At 38.3% G+C, this 16260-nt stretch overlaps 1 protein-coding gene and 4 non-coding genes across 6 annotated transcripts; 2 read left to right on the top strand and 3 right to left on the bottom strand.

Moving 5' to 3' along the window:
• Nucleotides 1-226: 226 nt before the first annotated feature.
• LOC117994098 (uncharacterized) lies at nt 227-11457 on the top strand. Of its 2 annotated transcripts, XM_034981981.2 has the most exons (12): nt 231-396; nt 1527-1701; nt 2498-2788; nt 3069-3349; nt 4420-4605; nt 5393-5683; nt 6338-6458; nt 7035-7174; nt 8117-8406; nt 8900-9112; nt 9744-9933; nt 10624-11457. In XM_034981981.2, the coding sequence occupies exons 1-12, from the start codon at nt 351-353 to the stop codon at nt 10791-10793; spliced, it is 2394 nt and encodes a 797-aa protein (XP_034837872.2). In that variant the 5' UTR covers nt 231-350; the 3' UTR covers nt 10794-11457. The 2 variants fall into 2 exon arrangements, with proteins under 2 accessions (XP_069362070.1, XP_034837872.2); XM_069505969.1 differs by lacking the exons at nt 9744-9933; nt 10624-11457 and adding an exon at nt 9239-9728 and having other exon boundaries at nt 227-396.
• TRNAG-GCC (transfer RNA glycine (anticodon GCC)) lies at nt 4232-4302 on the bottom strand. The gene has a single exon. It is a non-coding gene; the product is annotated as a tRNA-Gly (tRNA).
• Nucleotides 9984-10057, bottom strand: TRNAT-AGU (transfer RNA threonine (anticodon AGU)). Its single transcript has one exon. It is a non-coding gene; the product is annotated as a tRNA-Thr (tRNA).
• Nucleotides 10931-11003, bottom strand: TRNAR-CCU (transfer RNA arginine (anticodon CCU)). The gene has a single exon. It is a non-coding gene; the product is annotated as a tRNA-Arg (tRNA).
• TRNAW-CCA (transfer RNA tryptophan (anticodon CCA)) lies at nt 11419-11490 on the top strand. Its single transcript has one exon. It is a non-coding gene; the product is annotated as a tRNA-Trp (tRNA).
• The last annotated feature ends 4770 nt before the right edge of the window (nt 11491-16260 follow it).

The following is a 16260-nucleotide window of genomic DNA, read 5'->3' on the forward strand; positions in this document are numbered from 1 at the left end:
GAGTACGGCTTGTGCCACTTATGATTTTATGTCATGACTACCACCTCAAGTTAAAGAGGCACGTATATATTTCATATTTATTTACGAATATGTTTCAAATTTATTTTTCAAGAATATTGGAAACATACTTATATAAATTTTTTTCAAAGTTAATTAAGTACTTCGTTTTTATTGATTTAATGAATCATTCCTGAATGACTACGCCCCACTTGCACAATGAACCATTATCTTATCAGAAACAATCTGTTTGTATCGCACACACTTTTCTTGCCGCGAAATAAGCAGTGTAATAAACTGACTATAATAGGTACATTTAACATTATGTTATTGTGATAATTATTTTGTTAACTATGAAGGAACTGTTATTTTTTGTGTTAGTTTGTGCTTTAGCCAGTCGTAAGTATTGACTTTATATGTTAACTAGCTTATGCTCGCGACTTCGTCCGCGTGGACTACACAAATTTCAAACCCCTGTTTCACCCCTTTATGGGTTGAATTTTCAAAAATCCTTTCTTAGCGAATGGCTACGTCATAATAGCCATCTGCACGCCAAACTTCAGCCCGATCTGTCCAGTAGTTTGAGCTGTGCGTTGATAGATCAGTCAGTCAATCAGTTACCTTTTCCTTTGATATGTTTAGATTGGCACGTTATTTTAATGGATCAATTTTGAGGTAGCTTAGTGCTTGTTATGTAGGACTTGATAACTTTTAAAATGTAACAAGTAGCTGTGATAAATACTATACGATTCAAATAAGAAGAACGCCAGCAATGTACAAAGCCTAGTAGATACATTACCTAGGTACTTTTGATCTAGGTATTACAACTATGTAGGTACTTATGGTAACGTTTTGGTTAAATCTGTAAACAGCTGGTATAAAAGTATAATGTAGGTAGATGACAATAAGGTAGGTTCGTATTAAGTCGCTATACCATGTACTCATGAACCTACTATAAATGCGAAAGTGTGTTTGTTTATTAGTCTGTCCTTCAGTCACGTCGCAACGGATCGACGTGTTTTTTTTCTTGCATGACTATAGTTATAGACCTGAAGAGTCACATTTTGAGAGCTGCTTTTTATCCCGGATAATCATAGAGTTCCCACGGGATTCTTAAAAACCTAAAACAACGCAAAGTAAGTCGAGGGCATGAGCTAGTGCCTAATTCAGACCTACTAGAAAGTATTTTTAGGGTTCCGTACCTCAAAAGGGAACCCTTATAGGATCACTTTGTTGTCTGTGTGTCGTGTCTGTCAAAAAAATATAGGGTTCTTCCCGTTGACCTAAAATCATAAATTAGGCAGGTAAGTAAGTCTTATATAGCACAAGTAAAGGAAAACATCCGATAATCGTGAATTGGTGGCTATATCGCACAAAAAAATTAAAATGTGTTCACGAAAAAATTTACTAAATCACATAGATATGGCATAGTCCGTCATTAACTTGCAGTGTTCTACATAAAAGTAGATAAGTATATCTTGTAAGAGTGCGCGAGTCCAACTTGCACTTGACCGGTTTTTTTATATCAGCTTCAGAAGAAGCAATATTATCAAGTGTGCCACCACATCTATTGGACTGCTACCGAAGGGGAGGGCCGGATCTAGGGGCTCCTCGCAGGCTTGATGTCTTTCTATCGCTTTTACGACGACTTGAGCTAAGCTCTCGACTTGACATGAGGATGTTCAGCTCGGCTTTGCTCAGAAGGTAAATAAACAGCTATTGTAATGAAGTTTACGATAAAAAGGCGGTAATAGCTTTATTAAAACTTATTCTATTTGAGCTTTTATTGATTCAGGCGTCGGTCGTCGTCGGCTTTCATGAATGATGATGGAACCTCTGATACTCACCTCTAACTTTTCGGAGTTATATTATGTGCGTTTAAAAATTAAGAGGAAACTTGCATGCTTGAGAGTTCTCTAAAATGTTCTCGGTGTGAAGTCTGCCAATCCGCACTTGACCAGCGTGATAGACTATGATTAACCCCTTCTCATTTTGATGCCCAGTAGATGATTGCGATATGGGTTGAAACTTGAGATGATAATAAAGGAACTTTTATTTAAAGCTTAGGTATACCTACTTATTAGCGAAGTCCACATTGCTATGTCATTTGTCACAGACATTCTACCATGAGGAATCAAAATTACCTAAATAAATTCATATTGAAGCTGGTTAAAATATTACTAAACCAAAATTATTTTTTATCGAATTCCAGAGTTTACTCTTCCGAATAAAATAACATCCTTCTTTGAAGTATTTTCCTCTTTCAAATAAAATAATCTACTTTGAAGTTTTTTAAAAATGTAATATATCTGAGATCTGAGTAATATATAGTTTGCGACAGGTTGAGATGACAATCGGGGTATGAGGCAGGGGGACGCCCCGCAAGTCACCCGCGCTTGCGCGCACCGGGTTACCGCGGGCGCTGTGCGGGTGTGCAGAGCGTTCCCTTCCCGATTGCCATCTCGACCCGTCGGGTACTATACCTTCCTATGTTCCACAGCCTTCGGCTCGACGGCATAGAAGAATCTCCCAATACAATCGAGTCAGATTACGTTTTGCCGTTCAGAGCTTCTGCATTCCAATTCCATAAGTACAAACTGCTCATGGAGCTATTTCTGCCGAGTCAACCGGAGCTGTTGGACGTTGACGAGAGTCTAACGCTAGTCGAAAAGTGCTTGCTTCATAAAATGTTAAGCTCTTCGGTGCAACCGTGGGAGAGAGGCGATGAAAATGTTGTGTGCCCTTTGTCAGCACAACGTCGACAAACTATGATGCCTCAAAGTGCTAACAGGTAATTATAAGACCCATGGGGCTGTAGGTAAATCAAGCAGTAACGAAGGCACATTTAGGTCTCCATCAGATGAACATACCAACAGGTTCAAGCGTGAAGTCCAACTAATGGAGCTCTTACCGCAGAGCAGAAGCTCAAAACTTAATTTTTCCACAAAATTCAACTTATGACAATACAATTATTACAGACCCACTCTTTGCCCCTACTACATATAGTAGTAGGGGCAAAGAGTGGGTCTGTAATTTTATTAATTACAAATTATCGTTTACCGATATTTCAGAATTATCAGCAGATGTCCCACAGAAGGTGGAGTTATAAAAACAGAATGGGGCACCATATCGCCTGGCACTCTTGTAGCTGCACTCGCTTCGTCGTTACAACCCCAACAGGTGACAATAAGCGATATTCTAGAAACGGATGTCTTCAAAGAGGAGATCTCACAGGCCCTAGTGGATTCTGCGATGGACGACTGGTATACCGAGCACGCGGTATTCGATATAGATCTGCAAAGTAGTGATACCAGTAATAACATTAGCAATTTGTGGGCTGCTACACTGGCAGGTAGGTATGCTAAATTAAAATCTTATGTATTGGTAGTTTGTAAGTAGGTAAAGGTACCTAAAGATCTTTAGAATGGCGCCTATCGTCATTAATTTTTCTAAAGTATAACGTTGATTGTCGTAATTCGTGAATGATGCAAAATATTAAACTATATAGGTAAGGTAAGGTAAGTAACTATGGGCCTCATAAGAAAGCTCAAAGTCACTCAGCGGGCGATGGCGAGAGCTATGCTTGGAGTTTCCCTACGTGAACAAATCAGAAATGACGAGATCCGTAGGAGAACTAAAGTAACCGACATATCTCAACGGGTTGCGAAGCTGAAGTGGCGATGGGCAGGGCACATAGTTCGTAAAACCGATAGACGTTGGGGACGCAGCGTTGGATGCCCCCAACTGGGTGGACAGATGACATCAGACGAGTAGGAGGGAGTTGCTGGATTCAGGCGGCGCAAGACCGCGGCGTGTGGAAGTCCCTACAAGAGACCTCTGTCCAGCAGTCTATCGGTTGATGATGATGATGATAAGTAGGTAGGTAGGTACTATCCTACGTAGTTCCAGGGTTTACAAGCTTTTGTACATATGAATCAATCCTGGTAACGGGCCGCCCTTTTCTTAATATCCGTATATTATTATAGCCTGTGTCGCTACGCGTAGGTATGTGTCACACACACGCAATCATGCTAATTTGTCTTCACTTAAAAAAATCAATAATTCCATGAGCTTTGACTATCTGGAGCTCTAAATTTTATAATATTTTTGTTATAAACCTAATACGTAGTTAGTTAGGTACTTAATTTTTTTAAAGATAGTTAAGGTAGTTATAAATAAAACAATAAATTATTTTTTCTTATTAAAAATAAACAAAAAATACCCAAAAGAATCTTGCATCGGCCGGGAATCGAACCCGGGCCGCCCGCGTGGCAGGCGAGCATTCTACCACTGAACCACCGATGCTGTTATTTACCTTGAGAAAATTTTAGATTGCTTTAATAGATAGAATCAATTTATTTCCTGTTTTATATTTTCCAATTTTTTTTCCTGTTTCGGTGCTATAAAATATTTATTTTAAAGGTGATTTAGCGGAAGTTGTCGTGAACCAAGGCCCGAGAGTGGGGGCCTCTGAACATCGTATGTTGGTAGGCAGCAGTAATAGGTGGAATGACACACTTCTACCCCGAGATTATTACCTATTCCCACCAAACGGGACCTTACCAAACTGGCACTTTACCGATGCAGAGATTTTAGCTGGTATAGATGGTAAGTTAGATTTAAATGAGCCGAAAGGGTAGGTAGTTTAACCAAAAGTCGCTTATTTGCATCTAGGCAGACTTTAAGACATCTCTCTTTTACCAACAAAACTGAAGTTCCTAGTAGGGTATTTGATTAATGTGGGAAATAAAACTTCCTATTTACCATAGATAATAATAATTAGATAAACAATTTAGCGCTTGAATAAAATAGCCTGAGCCTTGGTGAAAATATCGCGAGAAAACCGTTAAAAAGTACCTATGTAGCTGGTAGGTAGTGGTACCTATATGCAGACCAAGAATTGATGTATATATTTCTTGAAACCAGTCGTGATGTAGGTACTAATATTTATAGCTTATTGGCCAGTAGATAATCTATAATAAAAAAAATGAATCACCAAATGTGTTGGTCATCGCAAATCTCGAGAACCGCTGAACCGATTTCGCTAATTCTTTTTTTATAATATTCCTTGAAGTACGAGGAAGGTTCTTACGGAGAGAAAAATTTAATTCAACCTCCCCTTCAATTTTCTAAACTCCACCCGAGCGAAGCCGGGGTGGTTCAGCTAGTATGTAATAAAAATGAAAGAAAGGCTAAAGTGCATCAACGCCATCTGCATTCCTAATATAGATAGGGCTCCATGGGGTTACATAATGGGCACCTTTGATATTTATACATACCTTATCTCGTACATAAATGATTAAAAAATATAAAACACGATCATCAACCTAGTCAAGTAGAATTATCTAGATTCTAGACCACCTACTATTCTTTCAAAGTGACCTTTACATTACAGGTCTGATATTAGCAAGTCACTTACCAACATGGATTACACAAAGGCGATCTTTACGCTTATCACAAGTATTGGATATGTACTACTCTAATGAAGGGGTATCCTTCGATACTACAGTGCGGGCTTGTAACAGGCACGCGTTGTACTCCAAAATAGTCAATGGCTCCCATTTGATGGGGGAAACTTCTCGATTCGCGCATATGCTATCACTACAACAGATAACTGTGTATATTCCTAGGGAAGAGATGGAAAGGATGAGTGACGCTGCCGCCACGGCCTTTATGAATTATGTTCGTAAGTATGTACTAATTAGGTAGCTATCTATCTACGAGTACATTCGAAATAATGCACTCAACCTTAATTTAAACAAAAAAAAACAACTTCAGTAAGTTAACAACTTAATATACTTATCTACTAATTATAAATTACTTATGCGAAAGTGTGTCTGAAGGTCTGAAGTTACTTTTTCACGGCCCATCGTTTAACCGATTTTGACGAAAGGTACATAGATGGCTTGTGGCTTGTAGATATACCGGAGATTGAGCTACCTATCTAGTAAGGCTACTTTAACCTCAGAAAACTAAAGAGTTTTCACGGGATTTTTAAAGTCTCATCATAAGTATAATACCTATTATATCATTATAAGTAGGTACTTACTTAAATGTCCTAAAACTTACTTAAATACTAAAATTTAGGCCCATCAGTGTAACCGATTTAGCCATAATTTACAGAGATAGCTTGCATCCTTTAAACCGCCATAGTCTAGCTGGGCACTTTTTCCCGGAAACTGCCATAGGCTAGGTAGGTATATTGCACCTACTTTACCCGTGAATCCTAGAGTTCTCTAGGAATTTTTAAAAACCTAAATCCACGCGGATAAAGTCGCGGGTATCATCTACCTAGGAAGTCATAAGCCAAATCATCAATGGTTAGTTGTGTACGTTACAGCCATAATCCTAAGAGATAACCACAAGGAGTGCCGGAAGATGTTCTCAGACGTCCCTTCGATGGACTTGATAGTGGCCACTGATGGCTCTTGGAAGGGCTATGAGATTGAACAGTTTATGTCGTAAGTATACTTGAGTATAGGTATCTAGATATTTTTGTTCATTTTCATAATATGAATCGATCGAAAAGTCAGCGACCGGATCTTGAGTTTCCAAAATTCACTACTACCCGCCTTTAGTTAATTGTGTTAAAATTAATGTTAAATACCCATTGAAGATTAAATAAGAAGATAATAAAAAATGATGTTTTAAAGCACATTAAATAACTCTAGGGAGTTAGAAGCTAAGGCCATTACGAACGGGGTCATAAATCATAATGATAAAGGTTCTGAGAATGCTGCAGAAGTCGTTATCGATAAAGCAATGCCGTTTGGACGCTGGTAGTAGTCGCAGGTAAAAAGTAAGGGCAGGGTGCTTTTTCGACTATCGACAAATCTTTTGTTGCTGTTACACACAACACCAGAGCATCGGATTCCAGTTCCACAAGGCCTGTAAGTGCGAGCAAGAGGTCCGATAAAAATGATTTATGCCCCAGTTCGCGCGTTCGTAATGGTCCTAGTATAACAGATTTTTGAACGTCCATTACAGAGAAAGTTTTATGCAAATCATAGGTATTATTTGGTTCCTCCGTTCCATAGATGGATAGCAAAAACTTTAGAAGTGGAAGCCCACAGAAGCACCATCGCGTTAGTTCACGGGAACAATGGACAGTGGATCGTACCGCCTACTACTAACCTTACTTCTTTCTATTCCACCATTAGCAACTCCACCACGGAATGTATGTAATCATGTCTCTGCTCTCTTTTATTATGATTTCATTCTTCAGAAAGAAGTTATTACAGTACGCGGCAGAAAGTAATTTTGTAGGTCTCAATGACAGGGACAACGCTCTACAAATCTGCTATCTCCTTCTAAATGTCGATATACATTACTTTCGGCCGCGTACTGTACGTAACTACTAGTGACAGTGATGACCCCCAAAATAGTGACTCAACCTGAATGGTGCAAGAGGCGGATCAGTCTTCAGTCGCCATCATTATCATCATCATCATCATCATCATTTTCAATCTGAACCGGTAGACATCCACAGCTGCTGGACCTACTTGTAGGTCCCTTGCAGGGACTTCCATTCGGCTCGCTTGATGTCCGTCCACCCGGTGGAGGCTTTGTCAACACTACGCTTTCTTGTGTGAAGTCGCTATTCTAGCACCATAGGACTCCAACGTATATCTGCCCAACACCATTCAGCTTCGCAATCCATTGAGCTATATCGTTACTCTGGTTTTCTTACGGCTCTCCTCGTTCCTGATTTGATCACTCATTACGTAGAGCAACTCCAAGCACAGCACTCTCCATCGCGTCCGACAAGTGACTGTCAATTAGTAAATTGGTGCTAGACTTTTGCTTTTACTGTCTGACAAGAATAACAGTAGGTAAATACTATTAAATGGGATGATGATGCTTGTGACACTGAATTCTTCCGTGGAATATAAGCCAGTAGTTTTGGCCTTGACGTGGTTCGACGAGAATCCTTCTCTTGGCCTGCCTCAATGGACCTCGTCAACAGTTCAAATCTGTCAACATCACTCGACAAAGTAGGAAGGAACTGTTTGAAACCATTTTTTCACACTTATGATTGGATCCCATAAAGCATTAAAGTAAGAATTAATAATATTGTGTGAAATGTCCCCCTTTCTGACTAACTTTGTAATTTTGGCAGGGCCAGTACGCCTCAACCTCCCAAACGTTATATCTCGGATCATTCAACACAGTCGCAATAGAAGTCTAGAAGAAATCGCGTCAATGGCAAGTGCAGGTCACAGCACAGTTGTGCTCATTGTCAGCCCCTCAGACAGCCTCTCGTCTAATGAGCTGGAGCAATCGAGGGTTCTGATGCAGTCCTTACGAAGGAGTTTCTTTGACGTCTTCTTTGCTTACGTGGCACAGGATACGAGTGACTTTCAGAACGTTAACAACGAGTATCTGGATTATTCGGAGCTGTTTATTACCGTAAGCACCTATCGACCATTCACTAGATAGGCTTTAACTAAATCGGATGCGATTTAGTTAAAGCCTATCTAGGGTATTTTAAATTAGTTTAGTATATATACTAAGCTATAGTACTAGTAAGCTGTAACTGTATCAAAATTGTGGCCGAATATTTTTTTAATCAAACGATCACCAAACCAAGCCATTTGCTGTTATTACGCACATTTTAATATTTCTTTTACCATCGACTCCTGTATCTACTCTTTTTTTGACTTGGTTTAAATTTTTGGTGTTTGGATTATGATTCTTATCAGTATTTTATCACGCTTGTATTACCAAGATCTCCTCGGATATAGCTACCTAGATAGATCCCTTCGAAGAAAAATTTTCTAGAATCATTATTTTTACTAGAGTCATTATTCAATTTCAAATGTTATTTAAACTTTGTGCTTTATTATTTACTAAACAAGTGAATCTCTAAATTCCGTTATTTCGTTAATTTTTATTATTGTAGGTAAATTCAAATGTCATGGCCGATGTTACGGATGCTATTTATACAAACCTAGTGAAAACAGAAATTCCGTCAAGAATATTCGGCTCTCAATGTGAAGTCAATAGTACAGAATTCTTGCAAGCACAGTACGAGGACTTCGTACTGCCGGGCCGCAAACAGACTTATCGAATCCATCCATTTTATTTGAAGCAGCAACCTATTATCAAAGTACAGGTGTGTAAAAATTATTCGAATGATCATCCATCACATAGGGAGGCCTAATTTTATTTTTTATTTTTTGCAAAATAAATTATTTTATGACGATATAATATCTTAGGTGGCTCCCTCACTCATTTGTAGGCAATTGACTGTGTGTGATACGTTTTTCGGACTAAGCACTACCGCCATCTAGTGAAGAATTATAAAAAAAATGGAGCTTATTTTTCCATAGTGATGGCGCTGTAATGTGGTTTGTATTTAATTAATACGACACTAGATGCCACTGCAAGTTTCTAATGTATGTACTTTTGAATTTTGGTAATAAATTATTTATCGCATTCAAAATCACAATGATAAAAAATTATGATTAAATGATTTATAAAATAATTAAAATTCTTATTGGTAAGAGGCAAAGATATACACTAAATGTGAGTCTTTTCACATTTTGAGTTACTTACTTTATAGAAAAATATCACCAAAAATGTCCTAATTAATAAATTGCACCTATAGTATGCAACAGGTTGAGATGGCCATCGACGTATGTGGTAGCGCGGGTATGACGCCCCGCATACCCGCGCTATCCCACACAGGGTTAGTGCGGAGGCTGTGCGGGTGACTTGTGACCACCCTTTCAAAAAAATTTTAGTTCCGCAATGATGGTCAAGGACAGATTCTGGTGTGTATGTGGCGTGGTGCAGATGCGTCTCGCAGCTGTCAAACGATCGTCGAACGAGAGATCTACATCTTCAACTTGACAGACCCATGTCCTTCCCCAGACTTCTGCCCGCCAGCTCATTTCGTTGCCACTGCGATAACTACATCTAATTTATGTGCACGTAAGTTGAAAAAAAAAATTAGAAAAATTAAAAAAACGTAAATTCCACTAAGGCCCCGGGGGGATTCGAACCCCCGATCTCCTGTTTACTAGACAGGCGCTTTAACCAACTAAGCCACGGCGCCGATGCATGCTGACTCGAAAATTATCATCGTTTTCGTGTAGTACAAAAGTTTACGGAATATGGTGTTGCATTGAATACTGAAATAGCCATTTTTTAAGGCGAATGTAATAACATATTAAATGAAGAACTATAAAATGTTAAACGATTACAAATTAATAATACTTTTTTATATTTCGAACTATAGAGATGTGGTTACGTCAGTTCAATCATTTAACAGACGTAAAAATCAGTCAAGCGCGAGTTGGACTCGCACACGAAGGCTTCCTTACAATCGTACAAGATATAATAGGTACTGTAATACACACTTGTGAAAATTTCAACTCTCTACCTAGCTGTGAGGTAGATGTTCATGAGATAGGTACAGCCCGCTGACAGATAAACAGACGGAAAGCGGAGGCTTAGTGATAAGGTCCCACAGATTTAGTTTCTCTAATCTGTCTAAGGGCCCGTGACTCGTTGGCACCCGTCGGGTACGGAACCCTAATAAGGAGAATGCTTCCCATTTGACGTGTTAATGACCTTATGTTTTTTTTAATATTGTACCATTGATATTTTTTTGTTCTGCAGATGACGACTGTCGCCTTCCTAACCAAGTGGGTTACTACATACATCATTCTGGTTTGCGCTGTCTGCCGCTCTTGGGGTCCACGGCTGCACTGACACCTTTTTGGCAAGTGCATTTGGCACTTTCTCTTACGGTCTCATTAATATATCATTATTATAATGAAACTATATAAAAAAATTGTTTTGTTTTTTCCATGACGGTAAAATTCCTACCATGATTATATTCTTTTAAAAAGCTGTGATTTTCAGTACTCAAATTAGCATCAAGAAAGATAAGCATCAAGTTGAAAACAAAAAAATTGAGTGTATGTACCCCTGGTGGGACTCGAACCCACAATCCCCGGCTTAGGAGGCCGATGCCTTATCCATTAGGCCACAGGGGCTGTTGCAACTCAGGTCGAATTTTCTATACACTATTATTCTGTTATCAAACTCTTATAATAATATTATCTTTTTAAGTAGGTAAGTTGATTGTTATATTATAAGTATAACGAATATTTAAAAATGAAAAAACAAGCTTTCTCGGCAATTTATTTTACTGTTTTATAGAATTAAAGTGATCATTAAAATTCATGTCTTTTTTAAAATTCAAACAGACTTCATAATTTTTGGTGTGTTGCATTGGGTTGTTTTTGTTTTCTTAACACGCTCGAGGGTTGAATAAGTAGCTAATACCTAATGTTATAATTTTTTATGGTAATTTAATTAATTCAAAATAGGTAACAAATAATAGAAAATATTATATTAATATTGTTATTATGTTCTGTTAAGTAGTATTATTTCAATACGGAGACCAACGACTCCGTGGCGCAACGGTAGCGCGTCTGACTCCAGATCAGAAGGTTGCGTGTTCAAATCACGTCGGGGTCATATAAATCTCTCTTTTTTAGTTTTTGTTTTCTCAATATAGATTCACTAGTTATCCGCGAATTAAAACTATTGAATATTTTTAATAACGCTGTTATTTTTATCGTTTAAGGACCTGTTTCACAACTGCCAGATAAACTTATCTAACGGACTTTGTCATTTTGACAAATTTCCAATACAGAAACTGTCATAACGTCGAATTTATTCGTTCGCTCTTACCTACTTCCTAAATCAATCTGAGTCATCAGGACCATCCCTGCCTAGGGAAATCATTTGTTCACGAAACGCCGCCTTACATATTTATTATCAGACTGTATGGTGGCAACCCCCTGCCAGACAATACCTACTAATATTATAAAGAGGTAAAGTTTATAAGTTTGTTTGTAGGGGGTATCTCTGGAACTACTGAACCGATTTTGAAAACTCTTTCACCAGTAGAAAGCTACATTATTCATAAGTGACATTGGATATACCTATTTTATTTTCAAAAAATTAGAGATCCCTATGAAAATTGTAATAAGCTACCCATGCGAAGCCGGGGCGAGTCGCTAGTCTATACTAATATTATAGAGAGGTGATGTCGTTAAGTTTGTTTGTAGGGGGTAATCTCTGGAACTACTGAACCGATTTTGAAAATTCTTTCACCAATAGAAAGCTACATTATTCCTGAGTGACATAGGCTATATTATATACACGCGGGCGAAGCCGCGGGGATCAGCTAGTAAATTATAAAGTTGAAGGCGATGACTTCTATGTGGTTTAAGGTACCACATAGAAGTGGTGGGGGTCCCCACTAAGCAAGCTAACTGTCTGGAAATGCATGTCGTGATTTCTAATAAGTACTATTCCAAAGAAAATATAAAAAAATTAGACTATACTTTGACGTAAGATTTTTTTTACACCTTTATTACCTACCTGTTATCTCCCAAAGCCACCATGATCCAAACTGCACAGATGCTGATCGTGGCTCCCTGTGTTGGGAGTGGGAGTAATACGCAGAGAAACTTTCAGATTTTATTCTATTCCTATACCCATGACTAGGTATTATATTATTCTGTGCTCATGTTTAGAGAGTTTCTAATTTCTATGCCCACCTTCCTTTCCATACCATCAACATACGAGTAGATACAATAGGTTATCAAAGAAACTTGATATAAATGTACTTACTAATTTACTGTACAAAAGAAAGATAGTAAAAAAAGGAGCCCGACTGAGCGACGTTTTTTATTTTTATCCATTTTTATACCTACCATGCCCGTCTAGCTTTTTATAGCATAGAATAACTAAGTCGAATTATGGTACTGAATAATGTGATGAGACATAGCAATACAAATCTTAACTGGAAAATCATCATTCCTTTAACCAAGATTCAGTGGACTACTACCAGAAAATTGTTGGATTCGATTGTTCGTGTTATTGCTGTGGGCATAAAGTACATTTTTGCCTGAAATGCTTTCCAGGGGTGACGTTTTGGTTCTAGGGATTCTGTAACCGAGACAGTCAGGTGACCGGCGTACGTGGCTGCTGGCGCCTTTGCAAACGAATCGCATTCTTCAACCAGCATACATGCGCAAACGCCGCTGTGTTTTCCCCTGTAGCTACAATCAATCGCGTGTACGTATGCGAACACGCCTACCATCTTTGAATGTGTGGGACAAATGCTTTGCTTGTGTTTATCTTGGAGGTCGTCAGTGATCGTTGAATGCATTATGCACATGTAAAAAACATTTGACTGTAACGACACTCGACTCAATTTTACATGGTCATTATATTTAACACGTCTTATTATAATGGTTGTTTGATTTTTGAAATTTACACGCGTTCGTTTTATTTTCATCGATTGAGTCACATCGCAATTTAGCAGTTTGCAATTCGTGGTACCTACCTAATAAAATTTTCCGAGATAAGTAAGTAGGTACGCTACCTAAATTTGCATGGAGATTTTTATTGGAACGTAGGTAAACAGTGATGTGGAGATAACTCTATGTAGGTAAAGGAAAACTTATTTGATTTAGGTAGGTACTACCTACACAGACCTTTTAATCTACCTATACGAACTATAACGAATATGTTGGCAACTGTAAAGTAAATTATTGTGTACCTAATATTCATCAAAATAATGGTAGGTACCTATATACCTGTATTACCTGTATTATTCAGTAGATAGATAATAAAATAAATAATAAAATTTTATTTCAGGCCATAGAATTACAACCCATAACAAACTATTAAAACTTAAATTAATTTAATTGAAATATTCAATTTTTATGAAATAAGTAAGTAGGTAGGTATTAAAAAAGCAAGTTTTTGTGATTCCAAAACACAGAAAACTAAACGGTGCAGTGCTCGGCCATCCTAAAAACTAGGTAGGTACCTACCTATAAAGGCCCAAAATACGCACATGAGGAACGAAAAAGTTACCTACATAGGTAGCGAGTTAGTTACAAACTAGCCTATTGGATATTGAGAACATAAATTTAATCATTTTTGACCTTGGTAACTTATACAACATCAATAAATACTAAATCAATGACGTCAAAACTGTCGACGCAGGTCGTCTCATGTTTAATAATAATTCTTTATTACTGTCCATCAAGATTTTGTGCACTTTTCGTACCAATTGACCCCTATTCCAAGCGGCGGTGCACGTGACCAGAGTCACACCCAACATGCATTGCAAACAAAAATATTTAAGGGTAAAATATGGTCCAAAAATTGAAGAATGACTTCAACGGTCGGGGTCAGGACTCAGGTGACGCATATTCACGGCAGAATCTAAATATATAAAATGAAACTGACTGACTGACTGACCTATCAATGCACAGCTCAAACTACAGGACGGATCGGGCTGAAATTCGGCATGCAGATAGCTATTATGATGTAGACATCCGCTAAGGAAGGATTTTTGAAAATTCAACCCCTAAGGGGGTAAAATAGATATATATATGGCATAGCCTTTTCCCATGTTAAGTTTCCCATGGTCGGCTCTCCTAACCATATTTCTCCAACTTGTTCTATTTTGGGTCGTCATTGGGTCAATTTTCAGTGAGTGACATCCAGCTTTGTCGAGGTATTCCCCGTCGTCTGGGTCCAGCGCTAACATTGATTACACTTCTGGTCATGTGAATCTCTGCTCTTCTCATAACATGACCGTACCACCGCAGGCGTCTCTCCAAGAGTTTATCTTCTACTTTAAAGGTGCCCAGAATATGCCTATTTTGTACCTTATCAAGTAAGGTAATTCCACCTGCCTATCTCAGCATTTTCATTTCAGCTACGTGCAGCCTAGAGACCTGGGTTTTCTTTAGAGACCAACGCTCCGAGCCGTAGATTAGAGCAGGACGAACAGCGGTCTTATAAACTTTACCTTTAATACGAATAGCTTACGAATAGGCATCCGTTGACGGTTGATGGCACATTAATCCAGAAAGTTCCCTACAAGTCCATCCTGTGTTTATTCTATGTTTGATGTCAGCATCAATAGTACCATTGTATAAGACCATTGAGCCTCTGAACCTTCTCTACTTGATTTCCTTGCAGTTGTATGCATGAAAGTAGGATTGAAATTTTAAAAATAAATTCAAGGACATCTGACGCGCTGATATAAAAACGTGTTTGGTTTCTTTGTCTTTATAATTAATGTAATTAACTAAATATAGGTACTTAAGATAGGTGCTACATAATTTATGAACAGAAGATTTTTGAATCTTTTTAATTTTGCACACCTTCCTAATATTCCGGCAATTACTAACCGTGTTAACGTACATACATGTGTCGTACTTAGTGTAGTACAATCACAAGGTAGGTACTATTGTAGTGTAGCAACGTGATGCAAGTATGACGTGAGGGGGCTTGGTGCATCAGACCAATCAGCGGACGCCAGAGCAGCTTGACTCACAAATGGAAAATAGTGTAATTCTTATACAACAGCGTGCCAAATAACAGAATTTTAACATACGCAGCCTATATTATAACTGGGAATGCCAAAGAGGATGTTTTGCACGGGACATCTATGTGGTTATGTGATAAGCAAGTAGGACGTAGGTACAGGATAGAATATAGGCATCTGCTCACGCACTACTTAATTAAGTACGTAAAACGAGAGAGACGTGAGTGATAGGTATAAGGAAATAAGATAAAATTCTAAACTAAAACCCGAGTACGCCTCTTAATAAACGCTGAAATGTACCTAGTAGTTTGTTTCTTTTTGAATGAAACTAAACCTGAATATTACAGTCAATCTATCCGCATATATGATCTGCACGGCTCTACCATGGATAATGACAAGTTTAACCTATTTAATAAATTAGTTAAATTAAGATAGCGTGACTACATCCCACAAACATTTCTGATGCAATGTCTACCATTGATGTCTATGAAGCATGTTTGAGAGTGTGTGATATGGACTTATCAGGGTAACATCGGCCCGTTGCCAACTGCATAGTCGCGCGTCGTGCGTCGTCGCGTTGGCCGTTGCGTGATTATCGAAATATGTACGTGCACGGCCACACCTCCATGAGTCGCGCCACATAGACATCTGTTATTGTGTTATTGCGAACCACTTTCTAACATTGACGTCATCGACCTCAGCACATCTGCTGACCACATTTTTCCTTACCTGTCAATACCAGTGTCAACGAAATATATCTTTGTGAATAGGATTTCCATACCAAACCAATATTATAATTATACGAATGTGTGCTTTTCGGGCTGTTGACTTTTTCGAATTTCGACTCAAGCTTACGAAATCTCTGCTATTATGAAAAAATTGAC

The sequence above is a fragment of the Maniola hyperantus genome, chromosome 2 (genome assembly GCF_902806685.2).
Source record: "Maniola hyperantus chromosome 2, iAphHyp1.2, whole genome shotgun sequence".
NCBI lineage: Eukaryota > Metazoa > Arthropoda > Insecta > Lepidoptera > Nymphalidae > Maniola > Maniola hyperantus.

Coding starts and splice junctions, on each gene's coding strand:
- LOC117994098 (XM_034981981.2), top strand. CDS start 351: ATGAAGGAACTGTTATTTTTTGTGTTAGTTTGTGCTTTAGCCAGTC. Junction 397..1,526: donor AGTTTGTGCTTTAGCCAGTC/GTAAGTATTGAC, acceptor TTTTTATATCAG/CTTCAGAAGAAGCAATATTA. Junction 9,113..9,743: donor AACCTATTATCAAAGTACAG/GTGTGTAAAAAT, acceptor AAAAAATTTTAG/TTCCGCAATGATGGTCAAGG.